Source organism: Rhinoraja longicauda, chromosome 35 (assembly GCF_053455715.1).
Source record: "Rhinoraja longicauda isolate Sanriku21f chromosome 35, sRhiLon1.1, whole genome shotgun sequence".
Taxonomy (NCBI): Eukaryota; Metazoa; Chordata; class Chondrichthyes; order Rajiformes; family Arhynchobatidae; genus Rhinoraja; species Rhinoraja longicauda.
In genome coordinates this window covers 14588763-14608506 of record NC_135987.1, presented here as the reverse complement: position 1 = coordinate 14608506, position 19744 = coordinate 14588763, and the positions used below count along the sequence as shown (strand labels likewise).

General features: G+C 46.3%; 1 protein-coding gene across 1 annotated transcript in view; it reads right to left on the bottom strand.

Annotated features, from left to right (window-relative positions):
• Positions 1 to 19744, bottom strand: part of cdh23 (cadherin-related 23) — a 694191-nt gene that overhangs the window by 418956 nt on the left and 255491 nt on the right. The window contains exons 11-13 of the mRNA XM_078428607.1: positions 16805 to 16993; positions 7461 to 7610; positions 202 to 360 (exon numbers count right to left, since the gene is read on the bottom strand). Of these exons, the coding sequence (XP_078284733.1) occupies positions 202 to 360; positions 7461 to 7610; positions 16805 to 16993 (498 nt within the window). The remainder of the gene's footprint in view (positions 1 to 201; positions 361 to 7460; positions 7611 to 16804; positions 16994 to 19744) is intronic.

Here is a 19744-nt window from a genome sequence, read left to right as displayed (position 1 = left end):
AGTGAGTTACTCCAGCACATACTCAAGAACCTACTCAAGATTCCAGCATCTTTAGATCCAGGTAACAACATTTTTAAGCTTCTGGTCAACTGCTAAAGGACTTTACTGCATTTCTTCAGGAAAAAAATCATTCCTCACATCTCACTCTACATAAAACTATTTCCTAACTTGCTGCTCGGAAACAAAGTAAGTGTTACTTACAAGGACATCGACAACCATGATTCCCACTGTGGCGTTCTCGAACAAGCTCACGTTGTAGAGCGGCTGGCTGAACACTGGCCGGTTGTCATTTTCATTGACGAGGTCAATCTTCACTCGCGCAAAACCAACGTGATCAGAGAAGGTCTCGTTCGCAAAGAGCTGTTTGCGGGACAGAGGAAGAAATGGGAGTGAGAAACGAGCAGACTCAAAACTGCACCTCGGTGAAGGTTCTGGAACCCAGGGTACCCAGCAACCACCATCATCGCCACCACCCCAAACACTGCTTCAAGACAGAAGAGTCAAGAGTGTTCAATTGTTGGTAGACACAAAATGCTGGGGTAACTCAGCATCTCGGGAGAGAAGGAATGGGTGACGTTTCGGGTCGAGACCCTTTTTCAAACTGAGCTCAGTACTCAGAGATGCTGGCTGTCCCGCTGAGTTACTCCAGCATTTTGTGTCGATCTTTGGCATCAGCAGTCCCTTCCTACACGTGTTCAATAGACAATAGACAATAGGTGCAGGAGGAGGCCATTCGGCCCTTTGAGCTAGCACCGCCATTCAATGTGATCATGGCTGATCATTCTCAATCAGTACCCCGTTCCTGCCTTCTCCCCATACCTCCTGACTCCGCTATCCTTAAGAGCTCTATCCAGCTCTCTCTTGAATGCATTCAGAGAATTGGCCTCCACTGCCTTCTGAGGCAGAGAATTCCACAGATTCACAACTCTCTGACTGAAAAAGTTCTTCCTCATCTCAGTTCTAAATGGCCTATCCCTTATTCTTAAACTGTGGCCCCTTGTTCTGGACTCAACATTGGGAACATGTTGATTTATTCACAAAATGCTGGAGTAACTCAGCAGGTCAGGCAGCATCTCGGGAGAGAAGGAATGGGTGACGTTTCGGGTCGAGACCCTTCTTCAGACATGTTTCCTGCCTCTAACGTGTCCAACCCCTTAATAATCTTATACGTTTCGATAAGATCTCCTCTCATCCTTCTAAATTCCAGTTTATACAAGCCTAGTCGCTCAATTGTCATAACCTCCAACAACAGAACAAGGATATTTCTACTTGCAGCAGCATAACAGGCATGTGAACACAATACACTTAGATAACATGTCATACATTTAAAAAATGCAATAAATAATAACCCCAACATAAGTGCAAAAAAGCACAAGGTCCTTTAAATGCAACAAAGGACTTGGAACCAAAGCTTCTTCGCCAGGCCTGACTATCAATGGTTTTCCAGTGTGGTTTCAAGTTCAAGTTCAAGTTCAAACTGTAGTTCGTAAGTATCACAAGGAAATTATGATGAGGCTGATTTAGTTTAGTTTAGAGATACAGCGCGGAAATAGACAATAGACAATAGGTGCAGGAGTAGGCCATTCGGCCCTTCGAGCCAGCACCGCCATTCAATGTGATCATGGCTGATCATTCTCAATCAGTACCCCGTTCCTACCTTCTCCCCATACCCCCTGACTCCGCTATCCTTAAGAGCTCTATCTAGCTCTCTCTTGAAAGCATTCAGAGAATTGGCCTCCACTGCCTTTTGAAGCAGTGAATTCCACAGACTTACAACTCTCTGACTGAAAACATTTTTCTTCATCTCCATTCTAAATGGCCTACCCCTTATTCTTAAACTGTGGCCCCTGGTTCTGGACTCCCCCAACATTGGGAACATGTTTCCTGCCTCTAACGTGTCCAACCCCTTAATAATCTTATATGTTTCGATAAGATCCCCTCTCATCCTTCTAAATTCCAGTGTATACAAGCCTAGTCGCTCCAGTCTTTCAACATACGACAGTCCCGCCATTCCGGGAAACTGGCCCTTCGGCCCATCGAGTCCGCACCGACCAGCGATCACACTGTACACTGACGCTATCCTGGCCCGCTGAGTTACTTCAGCACTTTGTGTCTATCTTTGGTTTAAACCAGCATCTGCAGTTCCTTCAAACACTGATCAATATTCATACCACTGGTTTGTAAGCTGCCCAAGCGAAATATGAGATGCTAACCCATCAACTCTTCAACTTATGCTTCGGTTCTGGCATTTGGAGAAGCCCAATCCAAACACTGTCTACGCATAACACACAATTACAAATTTGCCTCAATGCTCCAAGGCTCTGCTGAATTTTAAAACTGTTTTAAACTCTTTTACTGTAAAAGACATGAGTTGGACAAATTATGAAACATAGCTACATTTGTGTTCTTTTCCAAAAATACAACATGCAACACTGGCAGTCAGCAAAGCGCTTGCATTTGGCATCAGAATGTACAGTTGGTTCCAATTACATATCTTAATAAATGAATCTAAACTACTCAATCATACAGCAGATTTCCATTACTCCCTTGGTAATGGGATGTGAATACACAGCACTTTGTTCCTAATTGAGACCCAAAGGCATGCATGTTTATGTATGAGCCTGTGAAAACCAAACAATAGTGACAAACTGAAGTATATTAGAGAATGCTGAAAGATAGCTTGGCATCAGGCCAATCCAATCTAGGGAAATTACCTGCTGTAGAAACAAGGAGGACAGATTCTTCTGCGGCATCACAAAATGCTGGAGTAACTCAGGGGGTCAGGCAGCATCTCTGGAGAGAAGGAATGGGTGACGTTTCGGGTCTCGAAACGTCACCCATTCCTTCTCTCCAGAGATGCTGCTTGACCTGCTGAGTTACAGTCTCAACCCGAAACGTCACCCATTCCTTCTCTCCTGAGATGCTGCCTGACCCGCTGAGTTACGGTCTCGACACAAAACGTCACCCATTCCTTCTCTCCAGAGATGCTGCCTGACCCGCTGAGTTACTCCAGCATTTGTACCTTCTCCCCGTGACCTGCGTGGGTTTGCTTCGGTTTCCTCACCCACTCCAAAGATGTGCAGGCTTGTAGGTTAATTGGCTTGGTATAATTGCAAATCGTCCCAAGTGTGTGTAGGATAGTGCACGTTTGCAGGGATCGTTGGTCGGCATGGACTCGGTGGGCCGAAGGTCCTGTTTCCGCGCTGTATCTCTAAACTAAACTAAATAATGAAAAGGTGTATTTTGGTTGGAGGAGGTCATGCAACCCTTGAAAAATTTAGAAAATGAGACAGATGAGCAAGTGAATCAAAGAGTCCCGATTCAGATATTCAGTAAATGTGCCAAAGAAAGTTAACAAAGCTGCCTAAAGTGCAAACTGTGCAGCAGAATCACTTCAGCTTTTAGATTCATTATTGTCACATCAAGGTACAGCGAAGAGATTTGCTTTGCATGCTGTCCAATCAAATCAGATAATACCACACAAAAATAGAATCAAGCCAAATTCAAGTGCAATAGGGAGAGCAAAGAAGAAGATACAAAGCACAAAATATAGTTCATAAAGCATTGCAGCGCACCAGATTCAAGGACAAAGTCCAATGTCCACATTGGGTTAGTGGCAAATCAAAAAGCACCCGAGGTTATGGTGGTACCGTTCAGAAACCTGATAAGAGAAGGGGAGGAAGCTGTTCCTGAGTCTGGCGGTGAACACCTGGTAGTTCAACGGCAGAGCAACCATTGAGATCGGTACTTCTATCATACTGCATGCAGACCACCATTGCAGCACGTTGGTGTAGAGTTGCTGCCTTGCATCGCCGGAAACCCGGGTTCGATCCCGACCACGGGCGCTGTCTGTACGGAGTTTGTACGTTCTCCCCGTGACCTGCGTGGGTTTTCTCCGAGATCGTCAGTTTCCTCCTGCACTCCAAAGACGTACAGGGATGTAGGTAAATTGGCTCGGTAAATGTAAAAATTGTCCTTATGTGTGTAGGATAGTGTTAATAAATGGGGATCGCTGGTGGAAGGACCTGTTTCCATGCTGTATCTCTAAACTAAACTAAATCTGTGCTCCTTGTTACATAGAGATATGCAAGAGACAGTAGTGGAAAGATAAATAGTTAATATCTCAGGTGCAGGATTCTTCGTTAGAACTGGCAAAGATAGGAAAATAATTTAGCTTTCACTATCAGAGAAAATGGGGGAGGGATGAGTAAAAGGGATTGTCTCTGACATGGCAAGTTAGGTGAGTTAATTGGAACAGTTACCTGTACAGTAAGTTTCATTGTGAATGGTGAGGCTGTGGGACATGTCTGCCGACACAAATAACATAAGGAAAGCTGAACCCAAATGATAACAGCCAGAAATGACCAGTTCTGAAACAGACTAAAAGAATGAGTGAAAGCAACTGCAGGAGTTGCAACACCTGTCCCTTTACCTCACCCCTCGACTCCATCCAAGGACCCAAACAGTCCTTCCAGGTGAGGCAGAGGTTCACCTGCACCTCCTCCAACCTCATCTATTGTATCCGCTGTTCCAGGTGTCAACTTCTCCACATCGGCGAGACCAAACGCAGGCCCGGCGATCGTTTCGATCAACACCTTCGTTCAGTCCGCCTTAACCAACCTGATCTCCCGGTGGCTGAGCACTTCAACTCCCTCTCCCACTCTGACCTTTCTGTCATGGGCCTCCTCCAGTGTCATAGTGAGGCCCACCGCAAATTTGAGGAACAGCACCTCGTATTTCACTTGGGCAGCTTGCAGCCCAGCGGTATGAACATTGACTTCTCCAACTTTAGATAGCTCCTGTCTCCCTTCCTTCCCCTCCCCCTTCCCAGTTCTTTTACTGTCTTCCTGTCACCACCTATATCCTTTCTTCGTCCCGCCTCCCCCTGACATCAGTCTGAAGAAGGGTCTCGACCCGAAACGTCACCATTCCTTCTCTCCTGAGATGCTGCCTGACCTGCTGAGTTACTCCAGCATTTTGTGATACCTTCGGTTTGTGACCAGCATCTGCAGTTATTTTCCTACACAAAAGAATGAGTGAGGCACCTTCCTTTGGAAGATTCGATCGTGAAGTAACTCCCAGCTGCCAACAACACGGAACTCTCTATCTGCTGGAGGAGAGGAAAACAGACCAAACGAAGGCTGCCTGGGGTCACGAGTTCCAAAGATTCATAATTTCATAAAGATTCATGATCGATAAAGAATCATGTAACTTTGTCAACACCCTTTATGTGGTGACTCTTTGGTGTGCAAAACAAAGAATCTCACTGTGACTTGCCACATGTGACAATAAACTATCGTTCATTCATAGAAACATAGAAAGAATGTTCTGAAACAGACTAAAAGAATTAGTGAAAGTAACCGCAGGAGATGCAACACCTGTCCCTTTACCTCACCCCTCAACTCCATCCCAAACAGTCTTTCCAGGTGAGACAGAGGTTCACCTGCACCTCCTCCAACCCCATCTATTGTATCCGCTGTATCAGGAGGCATTTCGGCCCTTCGAGACAGCTAATGGCTGATCATCCAGAATCAGTACCTTGTTCCTGCTTTTTCCCCATGTCCCTTGATTCCATTCGCCCCAAGAGCGAACTCTCTAACTCTATCTTGAATACATCCAGTGAATTGGCCTCCACTGCCTTCCGTGGCAGAGAATACCACAGATTCACAACTGTCTCGGTGAAAAGGTTTTTCCTCATCTCAGTCCTAAATGGTCTACCCCTTATTCTTAAACTGTGAGCCCTGGTTCTGGTCTCCACCAACATGGGGAACATTTTTCCTGCATCTAGCCTGTCCAAACCCTTATGAATTGTATATGTTTCTATCAGATTCCCTCTCATCCTTCTAAATTCCAGTGAATACAAGCCCAGTCGATCATTTCATTCATTCATTATTCATAAAGAGAGGAAATTCCTCCTCATGTGGACCCATTATCATGTGAGCCTGCCGTCTCTCTCTGTCGGGTTCTCCACACCAACGTAGATGCTCAGTGAAAGGTGGTTAAGTACATCAGGAGAAAGAACTGTCGGATGGAAGGATGCACGTGTGGGGAATTAATTCAAACTAATTGGACTAAATAGCTCCTTTCTGCACTGCGGGTTTTATGGAAACAGTCTTATCTCCGAGAACATTCACTGTGCAGTTCCAATATTTGTGCTAGAATTATAGTCCTATTAACGTGATTATTATGTTATCAACCCTCCAAGTCAACTCCTTTTCAAGGACTTTTAAAGGAACATCTACCTTTATCCACATCATTACACTGGCTGACGAGGCAATTACAAGCACACACATACAAGCATACTGTGCACATATGGTCTCGTAACACTGGTTAATGACACATCCCAGCTCAGCTAACATTAAGACACAAGGCCTGCCTCAGATATGTCTGCTTTATAAATAAGAACTATTAAGCTGTTCCATGTTTTAGCAGCTTTGAGCCATAAAGATAGTTGGGGCTGTTAAACCTGAAAATCGCTAGCTATTAAAAAGCTGAAGGAACAATTAAGCAACTCAAAGGAAAATTGGGCATTGAGGAAAATTCCAACTCTGCTTCATGCTGGCCTCCAGCAGTGACTATTAACAAGATGAATATAGTAGCCATTTTTGGAACAACAAAACTACGCAGCTCATCAGAGAGTATTCAGGAAAATCTCCACCTCCTGAACCTCTTTGAAAAAGGCCGTGGTCTGAAGAATGGTCCCGACGCAAAACGTTACCTATTCTTTCTCTCCAGAGATGCTGCCTTGACCCGCTGAGTTACTCCAGCAATTTGCGTCTGTCTTCTGTGGAATTATTAATTGAAACACAAAGTGGTTCCGGAGCTCCGCATCTCTGGAAGGAGTGGACAAGTGATGTTTCAGGTCAGGATCCTTAGCTGAACAATGTATACTGAAAATGTTCACTGGAAGTGAGGAATGGTCAGTGTTAATCCATTGCCCATGGCTGGCATGATGTGGATGAATGACAAGATGTAGCCATGATCTCAGGTTGCCTACTCCCAGCCAACAATGATCTATTCTACATTTTCCTTGATCTCCATTCCATTTGCCCTGTTTTCACACCTTCACAGTTCCTTATCTATGTATCTCCCTCCCCCCTTAACGTCAGCCTGAAGAAGGGTCTCAACCCGAAACGTCACCCATTGCTTCTCTCCAGAGGTGCTGCCTGTCCCACTGAGTTACTCCAGACAGACAGCCCTGCTTGGGACTGCGGATATCCAGACCAGACCATCCCACACATGGTGAATGACTGCTCACTGAGGCTTTTCCCTGGTGGCATCAAGGCCACCCACCCAACAACTGCTGCTGCCTTGGCCTGGATGTCTACCCTTGACCTACAACTTTAGGGTGTGCACGCCATGCGCAAGAAGAAGAACTCCAGTATTTTGTGCCTAACACGTCTGTATGTATTTTTTCAAAGGCACAGCTCATGAAGCAAGATGTGATGGAGACTACTTACTGCAAACTGGTAGTGGGCGATGTACTCGTAATCCAAGGGCACTGCCACTCGCATCCGGATATCGATCTTGCCCTGGCCAGACGTGGGGGAAATGGTGAAGTGCTCAGAGTTGTTCCCAATGAGCTGGACGTCAAACATGTTGTTGGGAACCTGGGAAGAAATCATGTAGGGTAGTGGTTACGATGATGTGGGACTGCGGAATGTCAACACCCTCTTCCCTCTCCCACCGGGCAAAAGGCATAGAAGCGTGAAAAATGCACACCTCCAGATTCAGGGACAGTTTCTTCCCAGCTGTTATTAGGCAACTGAACCGCCCTACTGCAACCAGAGAGCAGTGCTGAACTACTATCTACCTCACTGGAGACTCTTGGACTATCTTTGATCGGATCTTACTGGTTTTATCTTACACTAAACGTGATTCCCTTTGTATACCTGTACACTGTAAATGGCTTGATTGTAATCACGTGCAGCCTCTCTGCTGATGGGTTAGCACGCGACAAAAACGTTTCACTGTACCTCAGTGCATGTGACAATAAACCAAACTCACTGTCAACCAAAGATACTAGAGCAGAGCAAGATAGACCACTCGACCATAAAAACCGTAGTATGCCACGGCGGCCATTTTAGTAGGCAGAAACTTGCAGAAACATTTAAAAAGAAAAATAACAAAAATCTGTGAATTGATAATGAGATATATTCTGCATTTTTATGGTATCATCACACATACTGTTCCCCCAAAACACTGATTACTCTGCGAGAGGCGTAACGAACGGTGAGTTTTGCTTACTAAAATGGTGGACGTTACGCTCCTTTGCGTACTACACTTCAGTATAGGCGATTTTGACGGAGTGGTTCATCTTGCTCCTCTAGTGTCTTTGGTGTCAACTCACCCTGACCAAATCACTGGGCTTGTGGCAACAGGTGAGTCGAGTTTATTGTCATATGCACATGTACGGTATGTGCAGGAACAGGGAAACCCTTGTTTCCAGCAGCATCATGTATACTTAGACTTAGGCAAGGCTCAAAACATAAGTTACACATCAATTATACAAGGCAGTGCAAAGAAAAACAATGTGCAAAATAAGACATTCGTGCAAAAAAACAGTTGGAGAATAAGTCCTTGGTAAGTCCTAGTTACGTCTTTGAGTCATAGAGTCATGGAGTGATACAGCGTGGAGACAGGCCCTTCGGCCTAACTTGCCCACACCGACCAACATGTCCCATCTACACTAGTCCCACCTGCCTGCGTTTGGCCCATATCTTTCCAAACCTGTCCTATCCATGACTTGCCTAATTGTTTCTTAAACATTGCAGTCGTCCGTGCCTCAACTACCTCCGCTGGCAGGTACACCCACCACCCTGCGTGTGAAAAAGTCACCTCTCAGTGTTAAAGACGAAGAGCTGGAGGAACACAGCAGGCTCGGCCACATCTGTGACAGACGACGGACACAAAATGCTGGAGCAACTCAGCGGGACAGGCAGCATCTCTGGAGAGAAGGAATGCGCGATGTTTTGGGTCAAGACCCTTCTTCAGACGATGCTGATTTCAGGTTGGGACCATTCTCCATTTTCTCCACAGATGCTGCCTGACCTGACGAGTTCCTCCAGCAGTTTGTTTTGCTCAAGGTTCCAGTTCCTGCAACCTAATGTCTCCAGGTCTATACCAGTTGTTGTCAGGCGATCGATCATACGATTGCTAATGCATTTAATTTAGTTTAGTGTAGTTTAGACAGACAGTGAAGAAACAGGCCCTTCGACCCACTGAGTCCGCACCGACCAGCGATCCTCGCACATTAACACAATCCTACTGAAGAAGGGTCTCGACCCGAAACATCACCCATTCCTTCTCTCCTGAGATGCTGCCTGATCTGCTGAGTTACTCCAGCATTTTGTGAATAAATACCTTCGATTTGTACCAGCATCTGCAGTTATTTTCTTATATTAACACAATCCTACACACACTAGGGACAATTTACAATTGTACCAAGCCAATTAACCTACAAATCTGCACCTCTCTGGAGTGTGGGAAGAAACCGAAGATCTCGGAGAAAACACACGCGGTCACGGGGAGAAAGTACAAACTCCGTACAGACAGCACCCGTAGTCGGGATCAAACCTGGGTCTCTGGCACTGTAAGCATTGTAAGGCAGCAACTCTACCGCTGCACCACCTTAAGAAACAAAGAACTGTGGATACCGGTTAAAAAGTCAATTTCCAATTGCTGGCGTCCTGGCTGCAGATTTCAGCTTTAAAATCTTTACAACGTGAGTGCACAAGTGTTCCCGGGCACGCTGCCCCGCAAAATGCCACCACTCTCCAGCGCCTTCTTGTTAGAAACATTGGGCAGGGTGGAAACCAAACTGATGTCAGAATTATGCAACATAATGGCACAAACTAACAGCGTGTAATCAGAATTCTTCGGAATCAAGTGGAGAGCGTGAGGAAACGGTGTCCAATTTCAAGCATGGAGTGCCACTAATGGGTAAACTGGCTGAGTGTGACAAGGGTTTGTCTTGGCCCCCAGCCTCAGGCTGCACAGGCTACCGAGAGCAAGCTCGGCCATGGCAACCCCCAGCCCGCCCGCAGCAGGGAGCGAGCCGGCTGTCAGCGCACGGGCGGAGGAGAGTCAGTGATCGTGGACAACGGAGAGGGAGTCTCGAGTGGAGGTAGAAAGTGGACGTGTACCAGAGCGTGCGCGAGGTGCCGAGTCGGGAGTGTGGGGCAAAGGGGGGAGCGGGTAGGAGTGTGGGCAAAGGGGAAGCCGGGTGTGTGGGCATAAGTGTGCTGGCAGTGGGGGCATGGGTTGGCTGGACAGTGGAGGGCAATGGGGCCAGGCAGTGCAAGTAGTGGGGGGCAAGGAGAGGGAGCGGGGATGGGAGAAAAGGGAGGTGGGTAAAGGGGTCTGAGAGTCTGGGGGTGGGGGCAAAGGACCGAGGTAGATGGCGCAAGTGAAAGAGTGCTTTCAAAACATATTTGCAATGAATTTGCTGCCAAAGCAAATCGTTCACCCCATAGTAAAGGCAGTTCTTCCTTTCTTCCCCATTAAATACCCCTTCCTGCCTGTTCACACCATCATCCATCCCCTCTTCTGTACCTGTATTAATGAACATGGACAGAGCAGACTGATGTAACGTGGATCAGACTACATTCAACATGAGCAGCAAGTAACACCCACACCTTCATTCTGACTGGGGCCTGGATCAATTCAGGGAATTGTCAGGAAAGTGGATGTGAAACAGAATTAGCTGCGGCTCTACTGAATAGCAGAGCGGGCTTGGCTGGCCATTTCTGTTCCTGCCTGCAACATCCTTAACCCATGCATGTCGAAAACAAGGATCAAGGACCCAGGAGGCTCGTTCAGCGGCTGACCTCGACTTTTGCAGGGCAAGGATTTTCCCAAACCTTCCAGCTTTACAGAAACAAGACTGACCATAGCAGAAGCATCCACGTGGCGAGGCTGGAAACTGGAAGTGTCCTGAGCTCATTCTGCTACCACCATCGTCTATTGTACAAGTGATGGCTCCCACTGACTGTCGCCGGAAGCTTGCGCCCTTTTCAGGACGGATGATGACAGTGATGTAACACTTGAAACATAAGATGACTGGGTCAGGACACAGTGGAGCAGTGGTAGAGTTGCTGCCTCACATCACCAGAGACCTGGGCCTGATCCTGACCACGGTTGCAGACAGTATGGAGTTTGTATGTTCTCCCTGCGAGTTTCCTCGGCGAAGCTCCCGTTTCCTCCCGCATTCCAAAGACGTACAGGTTTGGAGGTAAATTGGCCTCTGTAAACTGGCCATAGTTTTAGCATAGAACTAGTATACGTGTGGACTGGGTGGGCCAAAGGTGTACCTCTAAACTAAATGATCCTTTGTGCTCCTTCTACAACTTTGACAATGTAGTATGCGAAGTGAATGCAACTTTTCATATTACAGTTAGACCTCACGTCAAAGTAATCCTCAAAAGACCACAAAGGCAGCTAAAACCAATTCAGCAAAAATAAAACGGATCATAGGACGTTTGATAGAAGTGATTTCCTCTCTACCTTCGGGTAGATTTTACTGTTCCAACAAATTTGGGGCAGCACAGTGATGCACCCATCAGAGCCCATGCCTCAAAGCTCCAGTGATCCAGGTTCGATACCGAGCTCGGGTAGTACGTGCCTGTGTGGAATCTTCACATTTTCCTTGTGACCACAGAGATTTCCCTCAGGTGCACCGGTTTCAACCCACACCACGAGGACATGCAGCAGGCTGCCAGCTTAATATGTTGCTGGGAATTGTCCCTTAAATGGAACCAAGTAGTAGAGTTGGGAGGGGGGGGGAGTTGATGGGAATGAGGGGAAAATAAAATAGGATTCATGTAATCGCGTGCTTTACGGCTGGGGTTGACTCGGTGGACTGAAGAGCCTGTTTCTGTCGAAGATAGACACAAAACGATGTAGCTCAGCGGGACAGGCAGCATCTCGGGAGAGAAGGGATGGGTGATGTTTCGGGTCGAGACCCTCCTTCAGACTCTTCCATTGAGGAAGAGTTGGGGGTCAGACACACGCTGGATACAAGCTCCAGCGGGCGATCCACACAGAGAGGCAGCAGGTCATCTGTTCCTCATTCCACAGGAACGAAAAAGACCGAAGAAAAAAATAACAAAACGATGGACAAACACAAACGGCAATTCCTGCTTTTAAAATAGAATTAAGTTGAAGTGTTGGAAAATTCTGAAAAAAACCCCAAAGTATTCCCTTTTGAGTTTCAATCCTCCATATTTTAAATTAAATGAGTGGCTAAAGGCAGTGACGTGGACAAGTGCTCCGTGCCTTATTCTAGCAGTTAAAGCGTGAGCCAATCATTACAATTCCGCTATTTCTCTTGTCCTGTTGTCACACTGCGAATTATCACTTGCGTTCCATACAGACAGATGCAGGACAGATCAATGGGACTCAACAGGTTCCCAGCTTATCTCTGCTTGATGGCTAAGGCCATTGATTTTCTCTACCCCACCCCCCCTCCCTTTCAAGCTATGTCTTGGTACATTGCCGTGCAGCCCGAGCCAAATTAAATCTTCCTTGCAGCAATCCGCTCCCGTGTACCAGTAGAGCTGCCCAAGACTTTGTAAATAAACTTCCAAAGGACCAATGGAGATATGTAGTGCTGAGCATCCAGCGGTATGAACATTGACTACTCTAACTTCAAGTAGCCTTTGCTTTCTCTCTCTCTCCATCCCCCCCCCCAACCCAGTTCTCCCACCAGTCTTACTGTCTCTGACTACATTTTATCTACATTTGTAGATAAACTACATTTGTTGTTACGTTCCCCCAACTAACAATGATCTATTCTACATTTCCCTTGATCTCCATTCCCTTGGTCCTGTTTTCACACCTTACACTTCCTTATCTATGTACCGCCCACTCTCCTGACCTCAGTCTGAAGAAGGGTCTCGACCCGAAACGTCACCCATTCCTTCTCTCCAGGGATGCTGCCTGTCCTGTTGAGTTACTCCAGCATTTTGTGTCCATCTTCGATTTAAACCAGCATCTGCAGTTCTTTCCTGCACATATGTTGTGCTGAATTTAGACACAAAAAGATGGAGTAACTCAGCAGGTCAGGCAGCATCTCTGGAGAGAAGGAATGGGTGACGTTTCGGGTCAAGACCCTTCTTCAGTGCTGATCTCCATGGGACCCTAGGGATGCCATACAAGACTAACTTCCACCAAATAAACGTTTAATTGGTTTGATCCACTGAATCGTCCCTGGTGCAACTCAATCAAATTCACTGCCAGGCTTCCAAGCCATGTGTCAACGGAGTTGGTCTTTATTAAGCATAGGACAAATAAGCTACCTGATAAATGCGTGTTTAGTTTGATATGAATACATTATATGTGTTATGTGGCTCAGTTTATTTTTCCTCAGCGTTACCCTCGATTGTTTTTAGAGATGCAACATGTCCTTCGGCCCACTGAGTCTGTACCAAACAACGTTAGTTCTATTTTACACACTCGGGACAATGTAGAGAAGCCAATTAACCTGCAAATGTGCACGTCTTTGGAATGTGGGAGGGAACTGGAGCACCCAGAGAAAACCCACACAGTCATAGGAAGAATGTGCAAACTCTGTACATCCCGTGGTCAGGATCAAATCTGAGTCTCTGGTGCTGTACAGCAGCAACTCTACCACTGTGCTGCCCACTGATTGCTTTAATGATTTAATGTAAACCTTTCCCCATGCCAATGTTGCTATATGAACAATATTCACAGTTACGTTTCAACAATTTAGGGTGGCATGTGTCGGATACCGCTAGTGTAGTCGTTGGTCGGCGTCGAATCGGTTGTCCGAAGGGTCTGTTTCCATGTGTGCCTGTAATATCTAAAGTCTAAATTCAAAGCTCATAAAACAAACACACCTCCTTACACTGTTCCCTCCACCCAGACATTCCTGACTTATCAAACGAGGCAAATTTACTTCTGAAAAAGCTTGCTCGGGCTGAGTCTCCTTGCGAGTAAACTGCACGCCAACTCTTCCGGGTGAATGTTCACTGGCCCATTCTCATGTGGCCCAAGGAATGGTTGTTTGAAGGATCAACAGGAGAGATAATCCATCCATCCTCTCATCCAGAAATATGCAGCTGAGAGCTGATAAAGAGACCTACAGCTGGGAAACAGGCCCTGCAGCACACTACGTCAGCACCGATCTGCACTAATCTTACACTCATCCTACGCTCCATCTCACGTCCCCATTCTCCACCCTGGCCACTTAACTTTCTCGCTTCCAGTTTTTATTCCCCCCACCCTCCTTACTACAATCAGTCTGTCGAAGGGTCCCAACCTGAAACTTCACGTCCATTTTCTCCAGCAATGCTGCCTGACCCACTGAGTCACTCCAGAATTAGACAATAGACGCCTTCGAGCCTGTACGCACCGCCATTCAATGTGATCATGGCTAATCATTCTCAATCAGTACCCCGTTCCTGCCTTCTCCCCATACCCCCTGACTCCGCTATCCTTAAGATCTCTATCTAGCTCTCTCTTGAATGCATTCAGAGAATTGGCCTCCACTGCCTTCTGAGGCAGAGAATTCCACAGATTCACAACTCTCTGACTGAAAAAGTTTTTCCTCATCTCCGTTCTAAATGACCTACCCCTTATTCGTAAACTGTGGCCCCTTGTTCTGGACTCCCCCAACATTGGGAACAATTCTGGGTCTATCTTTGGAATAAACCAGCATCTGCAGTTGCTTTTTATTACACCCTAACAAATGGCACATCTTCGGCATGTGGGAGGAAAATCAGAGCACCCAGGAGAAAGAAAAAAAAAGTAAAACCACAAATAGACACAAATTGCTGGAGTAACACAGCAGGTATGTAAGCATCTCTGGAGATCACAGACAGGTGATGTTTCGGGTCAGGACCCTTCTTCAGACTCAGTCACCAGTATCCATCCAGACCCGAAACGTCACCTATCCATATTCTCCAGAGATGCTGCCTGACCCGCTGAGTTACTCCAGCACTTTGTGCCTTTTTTTTGTAAACCAGCATCGCCAGTTCCTCGTCTCTACCTCATGTGGGTGAATGGGATTAGTATATTGGGTGCAGGAAGGAACTGCAGATGTTGGTGTAAACCGAAGCTGGACACAAAAAGCTGGAGTGACCCAGAGTCTCTGGAGAGAAGGAATGGGTGACGTTTCGGGTTTAGACTTGGGTGATGTTGGGTCAGCATGGATGTGGCAGGCCGAAGGGCCTACTTCTGTATGCCAAACAGCATAAGACCAAACAGGAGTGGGAGGAGATGTGTGTGGGGGATAAAGTGCAGCGTGGACTGGCTGTGTCTAATGATGATTGCTTGTGCTGTGGCTCCTGTGAAGCACAATGGTCGAGGAAGCCACGCGTTTGCGTTTGTACAAAAGCCTCAACGTTTAAAATATTTGGTGCTTTATTTGAAGATAGTTTATAGACGAGACTTTGACACATGGTAGCTGGAGAGGAGGAGAGGTGATGGCAGGAAGAGATTGCGCTGCCTTTTGAATCTGGGAGGCGAGATTGTCTGACAACACTATATGTGGATGAAGAGAAAAAGTCAATTAACCTGGCTTTTGTCTTGGTGATCGATGTACAATTGTTCACCTTTACAGATTCCCTGCAACTTAATCTCCCGGCAGAATCAACAGCCAAGACTGCTTATTTATCATCTGCACTGGATATAAACGGGAACAATGAAGCTCTTGCTTGATGCAGCTCTGTTGTCTTATTATTGTGACGTCTAACAACAGTGAAAAACAAAGTTTCAGACTTCAGATTCCAACCACTCCCCGAATTTTAAAACATCCCCTCAGATCCGCTCGGAACCTCCAAAACAAAGTTTTCCGTGCTATTCGGTCAAATCATACATCAGGTAGTCTCAGAGGATTAAATAAACAGTGTAGGAAAATAACTGCAGATGCTGGTACAATTCGAAGGTACCACAAAATGCTGGAGTAACTCAGTGGGTCAGGCAGCATCTCAGGAGAGAAGGAATGGGTGACGTTTTGGATCGAGACTGATGAAGGTTCTCGACCCGAAACATCACCCATAAATAAACAGTACATATATATTGTTACACCTACAGTGAAAATGCATGTTAAAAAGAACTTGAGGGAAATTGGAAGATTGTGAATTCATCATGGGCATATAAGAAATCTACTCAAGAGTCTGCTAGCAGCAGGATAGAAGCTGTCCTTAAATCTGGCAGACACAAGGAACTGTAGATGCTGGTTTAAAAAAAAAGACACAAAGTGCTGAAGATACGTCTCGACCCGAAACGCCACCCATTCCTCCTCTCCAGAGATGCCTGTCCCGCTAAGTTACTCCAGTGTTTTGTGTCTATTGCTAGATTAACTCAGTGTGTCAGGCGGCATCTCTGGAGAACATGGATAAGGGATGTCTTAGTTCGGGACCATCCTTCGGGCTGAAGATGAGAAAATGCAATCTCCGCACGGACAGCACAGAGGTCAGGATTGAACCTTGTTCTCTGGCACTGTGAGGCAAAGGTTCGATAGGCTGCACCACTGTGTGACTCATCAATGTGATATGTTGACCTCTCCATAACAATGGACCCCAATGGACCTTGACCAGACTTTGCTGGCTTAACCTTGCACTAAACGTCATTCCCTTATCATGTATCTGTACACTTTGATTGTAATCATGTATTGTCTTTCTGCCAACTGGGCGACACGCAACAAAAGCTGTTCACTGCACCTTGGAACACGTGACAATAAACTAAGCAGCCGGCTTGGGTTTACAGTGCACGACAAAAGGCCATCAATGGCCCAGCCCCTGGGGGTTGGGAGCTCCACGAGCTGTACTTTGCTACTTACGTCGTCTTTATCTTGCACCTGGATGAAGAGCGGGAGTGCGAAGCCCACCTGGGCCAGTTCCGTGATGCTGACGCTGTATTCAGAACGGTTGAATTCTGGGGGATTGTCATTGACGTCAATGACCAGGATATTAAACGTGGTGGAGACGGTCGCGTTCGATGGCGTCCGGTCATCGTACAGCTCAGTTCCCTACGGTGAAGATGAAAAAGATTATGTACCAACGAGGCCAAGCGTTTATACATCGTTTCCAAAACACTTTTTTGAACCATTGACAATTGAATGCAGAAGTGTATATTAACAGTGCAGTACAGCGGTAGAGTTGCTGCCTTACGGCGCCAGAAACCGAGGTTCGATCCTGACTACGGGTGCTGTCAGTATGGAGTTAGTCCGTTCTCCCCGTGACCTGCATTCTCAGGGTTTGCTCCAGAATCTCCGGTTTCCTCCCACATTCCAAAGGCATACATGTTTCCAGGTTTATTGGCTTGGTAAAATTGAAAATATACCCGCGTGTGTGTAGGATGGTGTTAGTGTGCGGGGATCGCTGGTCGGCGCAGACTCGGTGGGCCGAAGGGCCCGTTTCCGCGCTGTATCTCTAAACTAAACTGAAATGTAGTAGGCATTTCGCACACAGCAAAATCGCGCCAGTAAATGAACAGTGATTGAGGCAACGATGGTGTAGTCTGCAAGAGAAATACTTGCCAGGATATCAGATGCATTCTCGGCTTTCTTGAAAGAGAGTCTGAGAATCACTGATACCAGAATTGATGGGAACTTGATCAAATGTCCCTCCAAGGACTTCAGGCTCCATCAATTCAACTCTGCACGACAATGGATTATGATGGATCATTTTAAGATGAGGACTACTTATTGACAGAATCCAACCGTAATATAAACGTACAACTGTGGCAGTGAAGACAGCCAGCTCGTGATTTTGTACCTAGTTCAAGCCCTAAATAAGTAACATTTGTTGAGGTGTAATAAATATTTATTTTAATACTTATCCAGCTGTTAGACTCGCAGAATCAATGACAACTAATGTTCAAGTCATAAATCCATATTTAACTAATATGTATTCTGTGAGTCCACCGATTCTCATATTGATTTTAATTAAAATAGAATCCCTGGGAGTTAAACATAAATCCAAGAAAGATAAGTCAGCACTTTTTATGGTCCACACATGCTTCAATGCACATATTATGAGAACTTTCAGGTGTAATTTAGCGAATGAATAGAGACCTAAAAATAGAAGGGTTGAAGAAAAAGACAAACTGATAACTATCGAGTCTCTTATGATTGAAAGAATCAAAATTCTGTTTCTATTGCATGGCATTTATTTAAGATCATTGTTTGCTCCAGCCACCCGAGTGCCATCAATTTGTTCCAACTGAGACATCTGAACTACATTCTTTTCTCAACCTCTCTACCAAACTACTTCACCTAACTTGTGAAGGAGGATGAGGCATCTGAAAGAGGTGTACAAAATCAGGAGAGGAATAGATCGGGCAGACAGATGCACTGAGTCTCGTGCCCAGAGTAGGGGAACCGAGAACCAGTGGACATACTGTTGGTTGAAGGTGAGGGGGGGAAAGATTTAATAGGAAGCTGAGGGGTAACTTTTTCACACAAAGGGTGGTGTGCATCGAACGGGCTGCCGGAGGAGGTAGTTTTGCTTTATCCTTACACCAGTTTAAAGAGTTGAGCACAAAGCCTAAATCAATGCACTGATTCACCACCCTGCCAGGAGTGTCTTCTTTCAGAACAGAATAATGCACGGTTTCTTACAGGTGCACAGAGCCTCTTGCCTAGAGTAGGGGAATCGAGCACCAGAGGACATAGGTTTAAGGCGAAGGAGAAAATATTTAAAAAGAATCTGAGGGGTAACCTTTTCACACAAAGGGTGGTGGGTGTATCGAACAGGGAAGGTAGTTGAGGCAGGTACTATTGAAACATTTAGACAGGTACATGGATCGTGGGCCAAACCCAGGCAGGTGGGACTAGTGTAGATAGTCATGTTGGGCCGAAGGGCCAGTTTCCACGCTGTAAGGATCTATGGCTCGAAATCTTGTCATTTCAGTCTCCACCTAGATTCACCTTCCTCCCAGTACTCCAAAATCATATTTCCCCTTCCACATCAGTTCTCCCTATTCAAACTCTACCAACCTTTCTTACACTATTTCGCTTGGTCTCACTATCCCCATTGCACTTCTACTTTCCGTGCAGTTTATCGAGATTCAGTACGTCACCGAACAACATCTGAAAATGCTCGGCAGACAGTATCACGTCTGACCGATCATCACAGCCTGGTACGCCAATTCCAACGCACAGTAACACAAGAGGCTGCTCGGAGTGGCGGACTCGGCCCGCTCCAACATGGGCACAGCCTGCCCCTCCAGAGAAAGCATCTACCTCAAGAAGGAGAACCCTCACATCAGGGATCTCCACCACCGAGGACATGATGTCTTCATATAAGAAGGAATCGCAGATAGACACAAAATACTGGAGTAACTCAGCGGGTCAGGCAGCATCTCGGGAGAGGAGGAATGGGTGACGTTTCGGGTCGAGACCCTTCTTCAGACTCGACCAGAAACGTCACCCATTCCTTCTCTCCCGAGATGCTTCCTGACCCGCTGAGTTACTCCAGCATTTTGTGTCCATCTTCGATTTAAACCAGCATCTGCAGTGTTTTTTTCCCGAAGGAATTGCAGGTGTTGGTTTACACCGAAGATAGACACAAAATGCTGGACTAACTCAGCGGGTCAGACAGTATCTCTGGAGAGAAGGACATTTCGGGTTGAGACCCTTCATCCAATCTGATGAAGTGTCTCGACCTGAAACGTCACCTATTCCTTTTCTTCAGAGATGCTGCCTGACCCGCTGAGTTACTCCAGCATTTTGTGTCTATCTTCCGTGCCCTCTTGGTACTGGTAGTGGTTTATAATT